General features: G+C 38.5%; 1 protein-coding gene across 1 annotated transcript in view; it reads right to left on the reverse strand.

Moving 5' to 3' along the window:
• LOC144594262 (Golgi apparatus protein 1-like) overlaps nucleotides 1-17,966 on the reverse strand; it is an 81,621-nt gene that overhangs the window by 14,169 nt on the left and 49,486 nt on the right. Inside the window, exons 10-21 of the mRNA XM_078400526.1 lie at nucleotides 16,494-16,595; nucleotides 15,588-15,741; nucleotides 12,872-13,009; nucleotides 11,200-11,286; nucleotides 9,584-9,646; nucleotides 9,299-9,412; nucleotides 8,348-8,436; nucleotides 6,376-6,493; nucleotides 5,000-5,092; nucleotides 3,999-4,136; nucleotides 2,057-2,180; nucleotides 5-147 (exon numbers count right to left, since the gene is read on the reverse strand). Of these exons, the coding sequence (XP_078256652.1) occupies nucleotides 5-147; nucleotides 2,057-2,180; nucleotides 3,999-4,136; nucleotides 5,000-5,092; nucleotides 6,376-6,493; nucleotides 8,348-8,436; nucleotides 9,299-9,412; nucleotides 9,584-9,646; nucleotides 11,200-11,286; nucleotides 12,872-13,009; nucleotides 15,588-15,741; nucleotides 16,494-16,595 (1,363 nt within the window). The remainder of the gene's footprint in view (nucleotides 1-4; nucleotides 148-2,056; nucleotides 2,181-3,998; nucleotides 4,137-4,999; nucleotides 5,093-6,375; nucleotides 6,494-8,347; nucleotides 8,437-9,298; nucleotides 9,413-9,583; nucleotides 9,647-11,199; nucleotides 11,287-12,871; nucleotides 13,010-15,587; nucleotides 15,742-16,493; nucleotides 16,596-17,966) is intronic.

A 17,966-nucleotide genomic window follows, 5' to 3' on the forward strand; every position in this document is an offset into this window, starting at 1 on the left:
GTACCTGGTCAGCGTATTTCATTTTCAGACAGGAGATAACTTGCCCCTCCAGTTCTTTGCCATCTTTTACAGTGTTTAAAATGGACTGGCAGAATTTAGGGATATCAGCCTTGCAAGCTTTCCTCAGGACTGGATTTAAACGGTAATCTGAAAAAGACATGCAAAAATTAAATGCAAAATGGAGTAGAAAACTCATAATTTGGCAAACTCATCATTTGGCAAAACACAGATTTGAAGCTAGCTGTGGGACTGCACTATGTGGGATGTGTAATGCAATTCCTGGTAAATTACCCAAAATCACAGGATTTCACAGGAAGAAAACAAAGGGGAAGTTAGCCTGGGATCCTACTTGCAACTGCTCAACAAGCCCCATAAGATCAGAAATGACAGACCCAAGCTTCGGTGGTTGTTTTGTAGATGTTGTACTCAAATTCCAAGAATGATTAGGGAAAATGCTTTGAAGCAAAGAATGAACTTCACTGAACAGCCATCACAGCGTGATTTTACTAAAAAAACATACACTTTGTTTTCGGATATTTAGCATTAAGACTTCATTAGCTGTTTATTATGTTTTCCTTTTAAACCTGTAATTCTAGGTATTTATAAGATTTTTAAAAAATCAAACAGTAGTAAATATCTCGTAACAGAAACAAGGAAACACAGATAGTTAGTTTACACAAAAAGACACAAAGTGCTGCAGTAACTCAGCAGGTTAGGCAGCATCTCTGGAAAATATGGATAGGTGACGTTTCGGGTTGGGACCCTCACTTCATCCTGAAGCCAGGTTAATTGAAAATTTCAAAATTAACAAATTGCACTCATCTCTAGTTCTATTTTTGGGATCTGTGCATCACTAGCAAGGCAATCATTTAATGCCCATCCCCCAATTCTTCTTGAGGAGGGGGTGGTGAGCCACATTATTTTACGATTGCAGTCTTATGCTATTGGGTAAAGGTCACCAGGACAAAGGGCTTTGACCCAACACGAGACAAATCATTCACCAGCTTCTGACCCGTTCTTGAAGCCAATGTATTTATCTGGCTGACCCAACTGAATTACTGGGCAAGACTAGAATATCGGCAATCAGAATGACATTGCATGTCAAGAATTGGCAATTGGACAAATGGGGGTTATTGTTTCACACTGCTTTGACACAAAATGTTACTTCCCACTGATCAGTCCTTATCTGAATGTTGCCCTAGGCATGGATGGATTAATTTATTGAGAAGCTATGAATGGTATTGAATATCATGCTACCAGAGAACATCCCCCACTTCTGAACTTAGAAACGAAAGGACGGTGCTTGATAAAGCAGTTAAGATGGTTAACTTAGTTCATTGCCCTGAAATACTTCTATAGTGATGTCCTGTTTCTATAGTGAAACTGCAGTAAACTCTCAATTACTGGAATTGGAACATCCAGCAAAGTTTTTTAAATAAACCCATGCAGTACATTTTAGTTCAAGTCTTCTGCAAAGTAAGTGTGAAACACTTTTATCATTAATTTACATTTATACATAATAGTTGAGACTGTACTGCATATTGTGGCTAAGTCTAGTCACTTCCATGTAATTTTAAATAGCTTCATTAACTCAGTTCATTCTGTTAAGAACATTATCAGAGGAAGCTATAACTCACTTATATAAAACTACACTATTCACAACTGTACGAGTTCCAGTCCAGAAAGAGATCACTTCTAATGCAATTTAAGAATCTTGCACCAATATAAACTGCAATATTATTAACAGCTTTTAAAAATATACTTGCACATTGTTCCTTGCACCCGATGGTGGACTCGGAAGAAATGATAGCCCATGTGTACATGGAAGGAGCAATCAACAGACTTTGCTCAATCACAACTTGATTACTTAGCGTTTTTTTCCTTTCCTAGAAATTACATGAATTCCTGGTTCCAAAGAGTGCACCTCACCGCACAGAGCTGTGCACAGTCCCAAACAAATGCTAACTTTACAGCCAACATCTTTTCTTCCAAGTGATGGCAAGCAATTTTCAATTGTCTTAATTTTGCTGGGTGTTCTGGAGTTAATTGTACATACCAGTGTTCTGTGTGATTTGCCGTTTGGTGATCATCTGCTTGCATTTGGGATCCATAAGTTCAGCATTCTTATTTTGTTTCAGGCACTGCAGCACATTTTTTGAGTCAGAATCAGAACAGTAACGCTGTAAACATAAAGCATACAACTAGTTAATATTCATGTAAGCTTCTAGTAGCCAAACATGAAGTGATTGAAGAAGGGCCTCGACCCAAAACGTCACCCATTCCTTCTCTCCAGAGATGCTGCCTGTCCCACTGAGTTACTCCAGCTTTCTGTGTCTATCTTCATGAAGTGATTCATGAATCAGAAGATTGACAGGATGCAGCCCAAGTAAACACCCCTCAAATAACCAATGTTGTATTGGCGGCCCAAATTAATTACTACCAAAATGCAAATTAGTAGCCACTCAAATAGCAATTTAGAGTCTGAAACTTTAACCTCAACTCACCTTTTTCTAAATCACCAGTTTATAAAAAATGGGTTTGAGATTGCAAATAACAAATAATTTCTGTATCCTTGGCATGATAATAAGCTATCTGGTGAGAATTAGTGTACGTCAATTAAATCACTTGCTCACCTAACAATTCTCACATATTTCACATGGCACGATGACCCGCTAGACCTGTAGTTTCCTTCCATTTAGATGCCCTTCAATACTTAATCGTCAAAATCTACACTCATTCAACATCACAGCTGAGCAAAGCTTAGCTGTCAAACCGTCCAATTATATTTAAAGATAAAGTAGAGTACATATGGAACGCCTGCAAGTAACAGAAAATGGCCTAATCGTTTTAATCTACAATCTGCACTCAATAGTAATGTAATTAGTCTCTTAAAATTAACTCAGTTCTTGTTTTAGATCCAAATGCATCCTCGGATCCCATATTTTACAGTGCAACCTTTCCCTCCGTCTTAGACTTTGAATGGAACCCATTTTTTCAGCAATATCACTGAATATGGGCAAAGGTAAAGGGGCAGACAAGACTGGTCTTGACAATAAATAAAAAACAGTACGTTGTTCTCGATATAAATATCAACATGAAATAGAGGAAGCAACATGTCTTGCTCCTAAAATTGGCTTTCATCTTTCAAATTTCATTAAGGCATTTGTAAAGGCGGGATTGTTTCAGCAGGGGTATCCAAATGACAGCATACTATCAGCACATCAGTAACAGGCAAACTTTTTTCCTGGGTTATTCATGTCTGTTAAAGAGCAAACACTACACAGGCTTGCTACTTGACTCAAATCCCTGTTGATTAATTTGGAATCTAAATCAACTAGCATTTGGTGTGACAATGATGGCAAAAAAACTCAGAAAAAGATAGGCTAGAAACACAATAAAAGGTGTAGAATTGAAAACGTTACAGGCACACCGTCTGTGATTCCGCAATGTTCAGCTACAAAAGCTTTCAGTTCAGTCTCCTCCCTGTTCCAGCATAAGAACATAGCTTCAGGCTAAAGATGAGGGAAGGTAACCATTAAGGAAAGCTGACATTGCAAAGTGTCACTAAGTGCTGAGCAGACACAATTCACTCTCCCAGGAGGAAACATTTTCCAAAGTAGTAAGAAAGGTTCAACACTGTGATTATAAATACAGCAGTTAAAGGAAGAATGCAACAGCCTGGAACCCAAACTTTCTGAATACAAGTCGATTCGTCTCAATAAACTGCATTCTCTTTCTTCGCCAAATTCATTAGCTTGCACGGATGCATCGAATCTTTATTTTATTACTTGAAGTATTTGGGTAATTGGGAAAGTGGCTTTAAAGCAAGAAACTTGGCAATTGCAAAATATTTTCAGCTGAAGAAAGAACTGCTTTCAAGGACAGTCCCAATTTTTCCCAGCCATTGTTCATGGCGACAGGAACATCAGTTACGATTAAAAAAACACACCCTTCCAGCTTTAAGTCTCTACAATGAAAATGTGTCTCTCTCCTCCTACCTTAATCATTTGCTTGCAGATTCTCATGAGGGTGTAATCTAGCTCAGGGTCACCCATTTCTGTCTCCTGTAGTTTGAAGATTTTGTCATGACAACGGTTGGAGAGAAATGTCTTGGCATCTTTTAGACACTCGACCACCTGTTAAGAAACATCCATGAGATCCAAGAGGATATACACTTATCAAATGCAAATTTAAAAACATTTTTGGCCGAGTGCCTTAATATTGCACAAAACAAAAATATTAGGGTCTAAGACATAATATGCAGCTGGGCATGGTGGTAATGGCAATGGAAACAGAGGTCAAATTAATACTTAGTATAATTACATTTAATTAATAATTATTGATAATTATTCCTGTCCTCAAACAGGAAACTTGAATAGTTAGTAGCAATTCACCTTGATCTGCTTGGGTTTCAGACCAATTTCTGTGATGGAGGAAAGCTAGATCACCGACTGAACACAAGATTTGTGATTGGCATGTTTGATACAGCCTAAGCCATTGGATTTGTCGGTCAATCCTGAGTACACAGGCTCCTTAGTCACTAACTTTCTTTAGGAAATTGTTGTTTTATTGATGCCTAAATTGGTTTCAGCAACTCGCACATCAAAAAAACCTTCAGTCCAGAGACGTGCTCTTTGCCATCTTAAATATACATTCATTGCCCCTGGCCTCAATAAACTGCATTCTTTTTCTTCCCCAAATTCATTAGCTTGCGCGGATGCATCTAATCTTTAATTTATTACTTGTAAAGTATTTGGGAAATCATCCTTCTCCCCTCCCCTCTCCTCCGCCAAGGATGTAAGGACTTGTATCTTATAGCCAGCTTTAGTTGACAGTGCTACTTTTAGAAGGAATCAATTCTACTGTGCAACTCTACACTGCCATTTGCCAAGGTTAATCAGGATTATTACACTCCTGACATCTAAAAATAGCTCACATTTCTCACTTTATAGCTGCAAAATACAAAATACTTTTGTAAATTGCTATCTTGGTTGCTCACCTGTGCATTCCCAAATTGAGTATTCTGACAGTATTTGTCAATGTCCATTTTGCAGGACGCATAAAGCTCAGGCTCCAAACGAATGTCCTCAGTCTGTCAAGAAAGAAAGATCATAATTTTGTTTTATATAAGCTCTTTGTAAACTTAACAAGATCTATCTGTTAGGCACCTTAGAGTTCCTTCCCAAAGGAAACAATTATTTTGAGTTACTCGAATGATAGCAATTGCACATATCATAGCCACTTAAACATCCAATTTTTAGAGTCAGGAATTTGCTGACCGTTCACATTTCAGAACATATTCATACCCCAGTATGAATTAGATACAGGAAGAACCTAATCAGCCCCTCAATCTGCCACTCCGTTTAATAAAGTCATAGTTGATCTGACTAACCGCAAAGCTGGGTTCCATATACCCACTGTAATCTTTCCACTTGCCCATCAAGAATCTGTCCAACTTTGCATTAAAATATTTTAAGTCTATTCCTCAAAGGGGAAAAGGAGTTTCAAAGACTCTTTATCCTGAGAGATAGAATGCACATCTGTGTTAAATGGATATTTACCCCACTCCCCCCCAGTTTTAATCAGTGATTATTCAATTATCTATCAAAAGATTATTTCACTCATCAAAAGTGGGAGGTTACTACCCATCAAAATTATATCACAAGCAAAAACATCCTCTCCATTTCCACCCTTTCAGGATTTTCTATATTTAAAATCAGCCTGCCTCTGACTTTCGAAGCTCCCAACAGCTACAAGCCCAGATGCATCCACCTTTCCTCAAAGGACAACCTGACCAGTAGGAAGGTAGGGAAATAAGTTGCGAAAAGAATGAGGATACAAAGGGATGTGTAATTGAATTGACTCGTCAGGGATCACCTGCAAATATAACCTCAATCTTTTACAACAGCCTGCTAAGAGCCCATCATGTGGCTCAAAGTTACCCAGCAGAAGCAATTGCTAATATAGGAATAATAGTCTTGGATTTAGGGACAGTCTTACCACGGTTCCCTTTTTCAGTTTAATACACTTCAAGCTTATAATTGGAGAGAATGTTTTGGATTGCCTCCCATACTTTGATGAGCCAAGTTTCCCCAGCTATCAGAAAAGTATACAGAACAAGACAAACTTAACCTAGACAAAAACACTTGACATGCTTTTCCACACTCAAACCTACAAAGAAAGGCAAGTTCCTCAACACATCAACTTGGCCCTGTGTTATCACCTCTCAAAGACCTCAAATGCAATTTGAGGACATGTCCGACTCATATGTCTAACACAGCAAGGGATTCATTTACCTGGTTGACAGACTATTTGTAATGAAAGCTGAACAAAACCAACTGACACTGTCACTGCCACACAATCAGGGACACTTACCATTTCTAATTCTTCCACACGCAACTGTTTCCGACATTTAATGGAGACACGCTGATCCTTCTTGTCCTGCAGTGTGTCATTTCGTACTGTGGTGCTCAGACAGAACACAACGTCCACCCTGCACAGAAATGCAACAATAAAGTGCCAGAGTTATTTTTATGGCAAGTTTCTCTCATCCTTTCTTTTAGCTTATTTTCTCTGCCTGACTGTTGCCATTGCACAAGTCCATAGACATTCTTTGAAATCCCATACAGGAACCAGTAACAACCCACGCTGTTCTAGCCTACTCTAACATTCTGAAAGGCTCCTGTAAAGTACAAGAACATTGACTCTAACCATATTTTGGGTGCACTTTCACTATGCAGACTCAAGTTCTTTCGGATCTTCCAGAGGCAACCTTGGATGGTAATATCAAGCTGCTTGCACACCATGAGGGCATACTTAAAACAAACTCCCAAGGACAACTTTGTTCCTGTTGCCATATCTGCCAATACCTGTAAAACTTGGAAACCAAGTATCAAGTTGGAGAAACCGAATTAATGTTAAAAGGCTGAAAGAGACAAAAGGCAGGGTTGGCGAGGGAATGGCTCTGATAGGATGACACCAGAGCAAGCACAGGAATTAGCTCCTCCTGCTCTGCATTTCATGTCTCACACATTATTTTGTGTATGTTCTTACTCTGAAATATCTTATGGGGAGCAGTAATAACCCAGATAAGCTGTTCAGTTTATTCCTTTGGTCACCCTCATTTAATCCTATGAGGGGCATCAACTTTGCAAGTGACACAAAGCTGGGTAGCAGTGTGAGTTGTGAGGAGGATGCTATGAGGCTGCACGGTGACTTGGATAAGTTGGGTGAGTGGGCAGATGCAGATGCAGATGCAGGATAAATTAGGTTATTCACTTTGATGGCAAGAAAAGGAAGGCAGATTATCTGAATGGTGACAGAATAGGAAAAGGGGAGGTGTAACAAGACCTGGGTGTCCTTGTACATCAATCACTGAAAGTAAGCATGCAGGTACAGCAGGCAGTGAAGAAAGCTAATGGCATGTTGGCCTTCATTGCGAGGATTTGAGTTTAGGAGCAAGTGGTCCTACTGCAGTTGTACAGGGCCCTAGTGAGACCGCACCTGGAGTATTGTGTGCAGTTTTGGTCTCCTAATTTGAGGAAGGACATCATTGCTATTGAGGGAGTGCAGCGTTGGTTCACCAGGTTAATTCCCAGGATGGTGGGACTGACAAATGATGAAAGAATGGGTCAACTGGGCTTGTATTCATTGGAATTTAGAAGGATGAGAGGGGATCTTATATAGAAACATAAAATTCTTAAAGGATTGGACAGGCTAGATGCAGGAAAAATGTTCCCGATGTTGGGAGAGTCCAGAACCAAGGGTCACAGTTTAAGAATAAGGGGTAGGCCATTTAGGACTGAAATGAGGAAAAACGTTTTCACCCAGAGTTGTGAATCTGTGGAATTCTCTGCCGCAGATAGCAGTGGAGGCCAATTCACTGGATATTTTCAAGAGCGAGTTAGATTTAGCTCTTAGGGCTAAAGGAATTAAGGGTTTTGGGGAAAAAGCAGGAACGAGGTACTGAGTTTGGATGTTCAGCCATGATCATATTGAATGGTGGTGATGACTCGAAGGGCCGAATGGTATACTCCTGCACCAATTTTCTATGTTTCTATCCCTCTGCCAAATCCACCCTGCAGTTTTATCAGCTTCTTTTGCCTCCCATTCAGTTCATCTGAAGTCTTTGACCTGAAACTCTGTTTCTCTTCCCACAGATGGTGCTTGACTTGCTGAGCATTTCTCCCATCTTTGGCTTCTATTTTTGATTTTCAGCATCTACAGTTTTATTTTTTACATTTTCTCTTACTTGGAGAGAAAGAGACTTAGTTATTACTTCACATATAAAACCAAACCTTTACAGATGCAGAAAAGAGCACAGAATATATTTGTGTAACAAACTTACTTCTTCTTGATGTTTGGGCACAGTTTCAACACATCTTCTTTGCACGCCATCTTAAACTTGTATGAGAAACGGAAATCTTTCATTTGAATCTGTTAACAATTAGAAGGGAAAGGACTGATATTTCTGCTCAAAACACGACCATCTAAATTAATAATAAGCATGAATAAAAGGTTTGCTCACATGATAATGACCAATAAGTGAAAGCTTTACATGACTGGTCTTTGTTCAACTTCACAGATCCTAAGGCCATTGATCTCAGGATGCAATAGGACAAATGAGACCTTTTGAAATCAAGAATCTCTCCTTCATTACTGCCTAACCAGTTCATTTCTGAATGAAACTCCTTCGAGGGAGATCTTTATTTTGCTGGAAAGTCTACCCCATAAGCGAAGATTTCTACTGTACTTTCAAACACCGGCTCCGTTTGGTTACATGAGCTGTGTTCTGCTCGTGAAGTTGAGCGCCATATAAAATTAGATTCTTGTATGTCAATCTTCATGCTGACTTTTATCTCTGAAAATGGGCAGCCACGGTGAACATGGGAGAAGAGAGCAAAAGAGAATTGTCTGGTGAAATCAGTAGAAATTTGTAACACTGGTATATTAGATTAATACCATGGACCAAAAATCTTCACACAGCAGCAACTTTTTCAGGGACAGATGGCTTCTTGGAGTGGGTTCACATTTAACTTTGTTAACTAACAAGTTCTTATTGACCAATTGATGAGAATTAATTTGAAAACAGTCATAAAGTTTCATAACCTTTGACAAAATGAGTCAAAAATGTATGACAACCTTTATTTTTTTATGATCCAGGCAAGAGGTTAAGTTTATGAAACTTGTCTTATCTGCAGGGAAACCAGTAGTTTGCCAACCACCAAATCTGAGAAGATTTTAAGTGACGGCAAACGATTCTTGTGCCCATCAGCTTGATTAGAATGGTTTCTCTTACCAATTGAAAATGTGTAACTCCAACAACACACTTCTCATTCATCTCTTTCTGGTGTTTATTTTGAACCAGACACTCCATCAGATCCCCACTGTCAATCTGGTTGTCTGCTAACTCCTGCAGGAGGAGAAATACAATGAAACCATTGCTTAAAATGAGCAAAGGGATTACCGCTATGCAAGAGAAATTAAATTATTATAACCTCGATAAACTCTTTAAAAGCTCTGCAGACAATTTTTTATTATTTTTGCTTACGACAACAAAAAGGAAATCTTATCAGTTACTCACGTGACAATATATCTGAACGATAGGATCACAGGCTCTCATCAACAGGGCTTCAATCTGAATATCCTGAACAAAAACAATGTAACAGAAATCAGACATGCTAGTTTTCTTTTAACTAAACTACAGAGTAGATGAAATTCAAATTTTAAAACACATTAAAGGCAGCTTATAATTTCCAAGTGATACATACCAAAGACAAGGGACAAGCAAATTTAAGAGAACTGTCACACTATATTTAACAGACTTGTTGATGCAGTACCTCCTTTAAACACTCTGCTGAAGTGGATCAAGAATTAAGCATGAAACAGTAATAGTCAAAGTTTACATAGAATGAAGGCCATGGAAACATTATTTGAAATGTCAAGTAATGTTATATAATTCAATATGATGCTAACATCTCGGGATTTTTGTTCAATTGCCTTCCCTATGCACTTAATTACAGAGCTTTATTGCCAAGGATATTTTTCTGGAATTGGATTTTCTCCATCGTCATGGCAGGCCTCTCTCAGTTAATTCACTCTGGCAACATTCCCAATATATGGAGCAAATAAAATACGTCAGAGTACATTGATTTGCTCCCACAAGTTTAAGTGGAAAATTAGTTTTAAATCAAGAATGCTTACTGACCCTCCCCATCACACAAGAGGTAATTCAAGCATATTGACTTTAATAAAGAAATACAATAAAAAGCAGTTAATTCACTTCATCTTTGATAAACTTTGGAAGTACATTAAAGAATTGCATATCAAAACTGATGTGCCACAATCATAAATGCTGAGTGGATGGCAGGCAGGTACATTTTTAATTTAAATTGCTCTCTTTTGTCATAGGATACAATTCAGGCAATCTTTACACATCCCCAAAATCCCATGGCAGCAGTATGTATTTTCTCCAACAGATGGTATTCACAATATTCCAACTTCCCCAAAGTCAGTCCCATCGTTTACCACAGAACTAAAATGATGTAACAGCAATAGAATAACTTAGCAGTCAACTGTACATCGCAGTTTCTACATTTCCTTTAATAAGTCGTGAACTTTGATAATGTGCTTGCTTCCTTTAGAATTTCCTTTTCTTTTTGTGCATTTGATCCCGATAGAGGGCACAAAGTCGGATTAAATAGAGTGTCATTAAGATAGTTTTTTAAAAAACAAATTTAAAAAAATCACCAACTCATATGAAGATGACACCTTAGCTTCAAGGTAGATATGTGATATACATTAAGTGCTAGCTTCTTGAATTAAGCAAACAGCCAAGCCAGGAGCAACAAAACGGGTAGCTTTGTTGAATGAGTAGCAAAAGAACACAGCACCAAGTCTCTTAAATTTCGAGAGTCCCTTGACTCCAGGATTATGTAACTATCACAGGAGACAGAAACAGTCTATACAATCCCAAACCATGCATCCTTGAATGAACATGAATTGGGGAAGACAACAGTTAGGGAAGGAGATTACAGAAACTCAGTTCAGATTAATAATTAAGAAAGTTACAAAAGTTTCCCTTTGATTTGCTGATCTGGCAGCAAGTCTGGCAACAACTGTGGAAAAGTCTCAGAGGATGTCGCAGTCATTAAAAAATGTGCTGGCTCACTCAATATTGTTATTTGCTACAAGGCTTACCTCTGATTCCAGCTCTGTCAAGTTACCCACTATTTCCCTGCATTCCACTGCCAAGTCATCAAGATGGTCCTGGAGACACTCCAGTTCCTAAAAAGATAGCAATGCAAATCAGCAATGAATGGCAACAACAACCAATTGGAGACAAACAATGGTCTTGATTGTATCTCAGAATCAGTAAAACATGAGTACAAGCTTCCAGCAGTATCTATATATATTTCTTTATTTGTCCCACACCGGGGAAATTTACAGTGTTACAGCAGCAAAGTGGATAGCAAGAGATCATTCATTATAAATAAAAGTAAAGACAAGGATAAATTGTCATCAGTTTACTGTGTATTCCTTAACTGTATCACAAGGAGATTCATTTTCTAAAGAAATTACATACACATGCCTAATAAAATTGTTTTTAAAACTGTGTAACAAGTGCCTGCCCACTCTCACTAAATGCGTATTTCTTTTTGCATGCTATTTGAACAACTTACATCAAAGTAATTACTTTGGCCAAACTACAAAGAAACCAATCCTAAACTGTTTTACCAAGATGCCAATTGCACCTCCAACGCACAGAACCTTTCACGGCAAACATGAAGCAACTGTGAAATAAAGCAGAATACTTAATGTTAAGTATGCCACAGTGCAGCCGATTTCATTAGGTAGGATAGAAACATAGAAACATAGAAAATAGGTGCAGAAGTAGGCTATTCGGCCCTTCGAGCCAGCACCGCCATTCAATATGATCATGGCTGATCATCCAAAATCAGTACCCTGTTCCAGCTTTATCCACATATCCCTTGATTCCCTTAGCCCCAAGAGCTAAATCCAACTCTCTCTTGAAAGCATCCAGTGAATTGGCCTCCACTGACTTCTGTTGCAGAGAATTCCACAGATTCACAACACTGGGTGAAAAAGTTTTTCCTCATCTCAGTCCTAAATGGCCTACCCCTTATTCTTAAACTGTGACCACTGGTTCTGGACTCCCCCAACATTGGAATCATTTTTCTGGCATCTACCCTGTCCAATCCTCTAAGAATTCTATATGTTTCTATAAGATCCCCTCTCGTCCTTCTAAATTCCAGTGAAGATCTCTAATAAATTCTGAAATGGAATATAAGGAAATCATTTACACCTACATTTTCAGATATCCAAAAGTGAACATTATTAAAGAGTAACTCCTTGAAAAAAAGGTTGATTAATCGCCCTACAAGAGTCAAAATTATTTGTTATGAAATGTTTGTGGAATCCAAGAATCTATCTTACTATTCATTTAAGATTTCAGTGTTGGTCTTAATCAGAAAATCCTCATAAGAATTAAAACAAAGTTATGAAAAACAGATTACACAATGTAAGCAGCACATGAGGAATGTCAGCAGAAATTTACAGGAAAAGATCATATGATTTATCTATCCAGAGAATGCTGTGAGAATGGTCAGTGTTGGCTGTAGCTATATCACATTTGCACAACCTGAGTCTCACAAATAGGAAAATAATCTAGCAATTGTGTGGCTGTGACTGGAAAACAAGATTGAGCAGCTATTCAGACCAAAGTCAGTTCAATCGTCAGACGTCTCTCGCAGCTGTATACCTCGCTAGCATACATGCATACAGGTCCTGGCATCTCCACTTTCTAATCCTTTTGAGATTATGGGTACATTGTAAATCAGCCTGGTGTTACCTGTCCGGGATCTGTCTTCTCACTGCACCATTTCCCAAGGTCTATTATGCAGTGTTCTTGTAATCCAGGCTCCAACTTCACATCCAAGGCTCTTTGATGAAGAATCCGTTGAATCTCTGCCCGACAGTCTCTGGATAACTGTGTAAAAAGTATGGTTCTGGTCAGTATGTCTTCATTGTCAAGCAATAGTGTACAGATTTTTTTTGCACGGAAAAAGGTTTTATGGCTCAACAGGTTTGTTTGCATATGTTCTAGACAGGCTTTTCACACTTCCTGATGGTTACTGCATTAACATGTCCACCTGATCCTTTTGTCTCAGATCACAATTCAGCTTCACGTAAATGAATCCATGCTTCTAGCCACAACTCAACAACTGCCAGAATGTCAACCTTTACTTTGTGTGATCAGTAAAAGTTATGATGAGGCACAATTTGAAACAAATACCTTGAACAAAAATTGATACTTCTGAAAGTAAATATCAACGGTAACAAGGGTGCGAAAGTAAGAATTGCTCACATCAATTTCCACCATGGTAACTCTCTTATGAACCTCTGATCAAAATGCATGCAATTGCCAGCAGAGAACAATGCCACACAGTACCAGACCTCTGTTTCCAGCGTTTTCGCAAGTGTCAGTCCTCTCCAATATGAAAAATTATTGAAGATACAAAAGGACTACTACCGATTGTGAAGCATGGCCTTTGAATGAACTATGAAAATTCGCTGCTTAAATATTATATTTCAATGGTGATTACATTTCATTTAACACCTTCCACCAAGATAGCACACATTCATATCAGGACATATTAAAATGTACACAAATCAATGAGAGTGAATAAACACAATCTGTTAAAATGTATAAAGATTGTTTTCCAGAAGCACCCTCTTACAAAGCCCAGCCAGGAGCTCAAAGATTTAAACTGTGTGAATACAAATTATTTCTAGTTTGTGAAATAAGACCATCAGAATTCAGTAACGTGCCTTTTCTCAGAAAGGGAAGGCAGCAATGTTTCGTGTAAATAATGAGTTGCGATCTGCCTCCACATGCAGGTAATTGTCATGCAGATTTGTTTCATGTGTAAAACTCTCAATCAATATTTATATAATTTGCAAATGTCTTTACATTTGAGTTCAGATCTTAAACATCTCACAAAAAGCATGGCACTGAATGCTCAGTGCTGTGGAACTCCATTGGTCATGTTTAAATCACATCAACCGTGAGCTTTTGTTTACTGGCAGTGAGCCAATGTATAAAGTTCAGGTCCATAATGTTTCACCAATTTCATAAAAATCTATAAATGTTTCTCACTTCCTCCCCTTCTCCCTCCTCAAAAAGATGTGAGCTGACTTGGCTAAATAATTGCAGTCTTTTCTGACATGTCAGTTTTCTACCAGCTGTGGTTCTTCGCTTTTGGATTCTTTTGGATTCTTTTTGCTACTTTGTTCCCCACGAATTCCATGAGATTTCACATTTTGATCAGCATGCCATGTTGGATCCTTTCAAACGCTGTAACACTACACCAAATTCACTGCCCTCATTTACACGACTTCTTGCTCAAACATACCATTGAGTTAACACATATTAAGGGGTAGGCCATTTAGGACTGAGTTGAGGAAAAAAATTTCACCCAGAGTTATGAATCTGTAGAATTTTCTGCCACAGAAGGCAGTGGAGGGTAATTCACTGGATGTATTCAAGAGAGTTCGATATAGCTCGTAGGGCTAATGGAATCAAGGGATATGGGGAGAAAGCAGGAACGGGGTACTGATTTTGGATGATCAGCCATGATCAAATCGAATGACAGTGCTGGCTCAAAGGGCCGGATAGAAACATAGAATGGCCTACCCCATCACCTATTTTGTATGTTTCTATGTTTAATAATTAGCCCATCATTAAAATAAAATGATTGGTCTTTACTTACTCATAGACTTAACAATGGACTTTTTGATTTTACTTTCCAGTTTTTTTCTTGTTCTACTTGTTCTAAATAAATCCATTCCTGTCCCAATGATCTCATTTTCAATCGTGAATACTAACCGTGCTACCAGAATGCACAAAAACTACAAAATGTGCCAGATATGGGAAAACGAACAAACATTATGGAAATTAAAAACTTATCATTGAGTTACAGGAACTTGTCTTTTGACCTTTAACCTAAGACTGTCTTTTATCCGATTTTACTTGATCCAATGGTATCATATTTGGGACAATGTTTCCATTTTGTGATCCCACTACATCTAAGCCAGTGGTGTCCAAACTTTTTTCAAAGAGGGCCAGATTTGATAATTTGAAAATACCCAAGGGCCAATTGAGGGGAAACAGTGCAGCATTAGCTGAATGATGAATCAGACTCTGGCTCCACACACATTCAACATTGCTTGTTTCATCTAGGTATTGTTTCAAGCGCAATGCGCCTACCCTTATCATGGGTGCACTTATCCCCTCAATAAAAATGTTCACTCTTTTCTGCATGACTGAATATGCTGGAAATGATCACCACTTGGTCCAAAACCAAGCCTGGATGTGGACATCTTCCAAGGTCAAATAGCCTATCAGTTCTACATTTGAACTCATGTCATAAACCCTAGGCTGCTGACACCACTATCATGCCAGTACATCAAAGGCTACATAAAAATAACAGAGACCCTGCTATTACAGTAGACTGCATGTGGTGCTGTTTATAGTGTTTTGGAAATAAACAAGCCATCACTCTCACCCTGCGACCTTGTTCCTCTGTACGATAAGCATGGCGATACAAGCAGGAAAACACTGCTCCAGGAGGTAGCATCTCACTTGTTTGATTCCAACCCTGGGTATGGCAGAGCCTTGAAGCATCACCCTGGCATTTACGATAAAGAACAGGATCTAGCCTAAGGAGGGAAATCAAAAGAGGATTTTGTTCAAAGATTTCACAATTGCATTTTACGATAAAAGTCATTATATTTTTTCCCAATCGCACACTGAAATAATTAATTTACAATTAGATAAGTAGCATGACGTGGTCCTCTTCATAAAAATAATACTTTCTATGTCTATATAGATGGGCAAAAATTGCAGTTGACTTAATAATAGGTTTATTATAATTTCCAACGTCTATCTTAACTTGGATTCTAATGGTGCTATGAGCAGCAAGATGATTAAACATTCCAAAAAATTGCGTTTTTTTCTGTAATTCTCAGGCAGTTGCATGAGCAGAAAGTCAGTGTATTTTTGTGATGGCAATTGACAGATGAATATTGGCCACGGCAGTATGTAAGAATAGCCTTTTAATTCTGCCCTTTATCAAACTACATGAATAAGCTTCAGTTAAAAATCGCTTCTGAATAATGGTACTTCCTTAACAAATCCACTGTTGTGCAATGTTTCAATAACGGAAAGTTTTTTGTCAACTTTTTGGGTCTCCAAAGGTTGTCACAACATATTGGAGGTAGATGGGTCTCTTGGAGATGGCTGTTGAATTGTTTTCACTTGCAGAAGCCAACTGATATTACTGATAGAGCACCTTCAGCTTTGACCTCCAATTTCGTAGCAGTCAATGATTCTCTCTGCCTTTCGTAGATCATGTTTGATTGCAATGTAACTTGAAGCTTTCCAAACCCTCAGCACAGATGTCAATACTTACTTCCAGTCACGGGAAATGAAGTACTGCAGCTCAAGTAGTCGATGCTCACACTCTTCCACCATCTTTTCTGTGTAAAGATGCTCCATCAGACACGAGAGGATCCTGCCAGCAGAAAATAGTAAACATTAGAAAACATAGAAAAATAGGTGCAGTAGGCCATTCGGCCTTTCAATATGATCATGGCCGATCATCCAAAATCAGTACCCCGTTCCTGCTTTTTCCCCATATCCCTTGATTCCTTTAGTCCCAAGAGCTAAATCTAACTCTCTCTTGAAAACATCCAGTGAATTGGCCTCCAATGCCTTCTGTGGCAGACAATTCCACAGACTCTCAACTCTCTGGTTGAAGAAGTTTTTCCTCATCACAGTCCTAAATGGCCTACACCTTATTCTAAAACAGTGACCCCTGGTTCTGTACTTCCCCCAACGTCAGGAACATTTTTCCTGCATCTAGCCTGTCCAATCCTTTAAGAATTTTATATGTTTCTATAAGATCCCCTCTCATCCTTCTAAATTCCAGTGAATACAAGCCCAGTCGACCCATTCTTTCATCATATGTCAGTCCCGCCATCCCGGGAATTAAATCTGCGAACCTACGTTGCACTCCCTCAATAGCACATTCTCCATTCTCTAAACATCCTCCATTCTCTAAACAGCCTCTTATAAAAAGCATCAGCCGAGCAAGTGTGCAACTTTCCTCAGCACATTGCATTTAAAATGAGTAGCGTTTTATTCACAAATCAAATCCTGTTACTGCATTAATTTATGCAAGTACCTAGCAAGTTTTTAGTTTACCAATGTGCCTCATTTCTTTTAACATACTTTCATAGCACAAAACTATTGCTCAGGTTTTTAGAAAAGATAGCCTGGCAGTTGAATACAAAAACATCTTCTGACACCATATACAATTTTGATCAGGAGCTATTGGATGGAAATGTTAGGTTGCAACACACTGCTTCCTTCAAAATGTTAGAATGTGTCAGGTATGTTCATGAACACACTATTCCCACGAAGTACAAGGCCAACCAAGGATATATCACAGGGCACAAACACATTCATTCAACCAATAAAACCACAGCTGATGTTTTCAGCATCAGTATTAGGCAGTCTTTGGTACCCTCTGACCCTTCTTTGTGCAGAAAATATGTGTTGCTAAGAGATGAGTGAGAGGAAGGGAAGTAGAAGGGTAAAGATTAGTATGCACGTTGCCAACACTCCTTTCAAAGTCATTGTCTCATAAGTTGATCAAATCACAGAACAGTAATCCAACAGCAAATATGTTTTACTAGTTAAATAAACAGACACTCCTGGTTTCAAGAAGCACTTCCACATCTAAGACTATTTCTTTAAGTACATAACAGATTTCTCCTCCATCTGAACATGTGTGAGCCACTTTTCTTCCAACGGATACATACAGCCAAGTGCCTTTCGACTACAAACCGCCATAGTATTACAGATGAACAAAGAGGTCTAA

The sequence above is a fragment of the Rhinoraja longicauda genome, chromosome 6, assembly GCF_053455715.1.
Source record: "Rhinoraja longicauda isolate Sanriku21f chromosome 6, sRhiLon1.1, whole genome shotgun sequence".
NCBI classification, from domain to species: domain Eukaryota; kingdom Metazoa; phylum Chordata; class Chondrichthyes; order Rajiformes; family Arhynchobatidae; genus Rhinoraja; species Rhinoraja longicauda.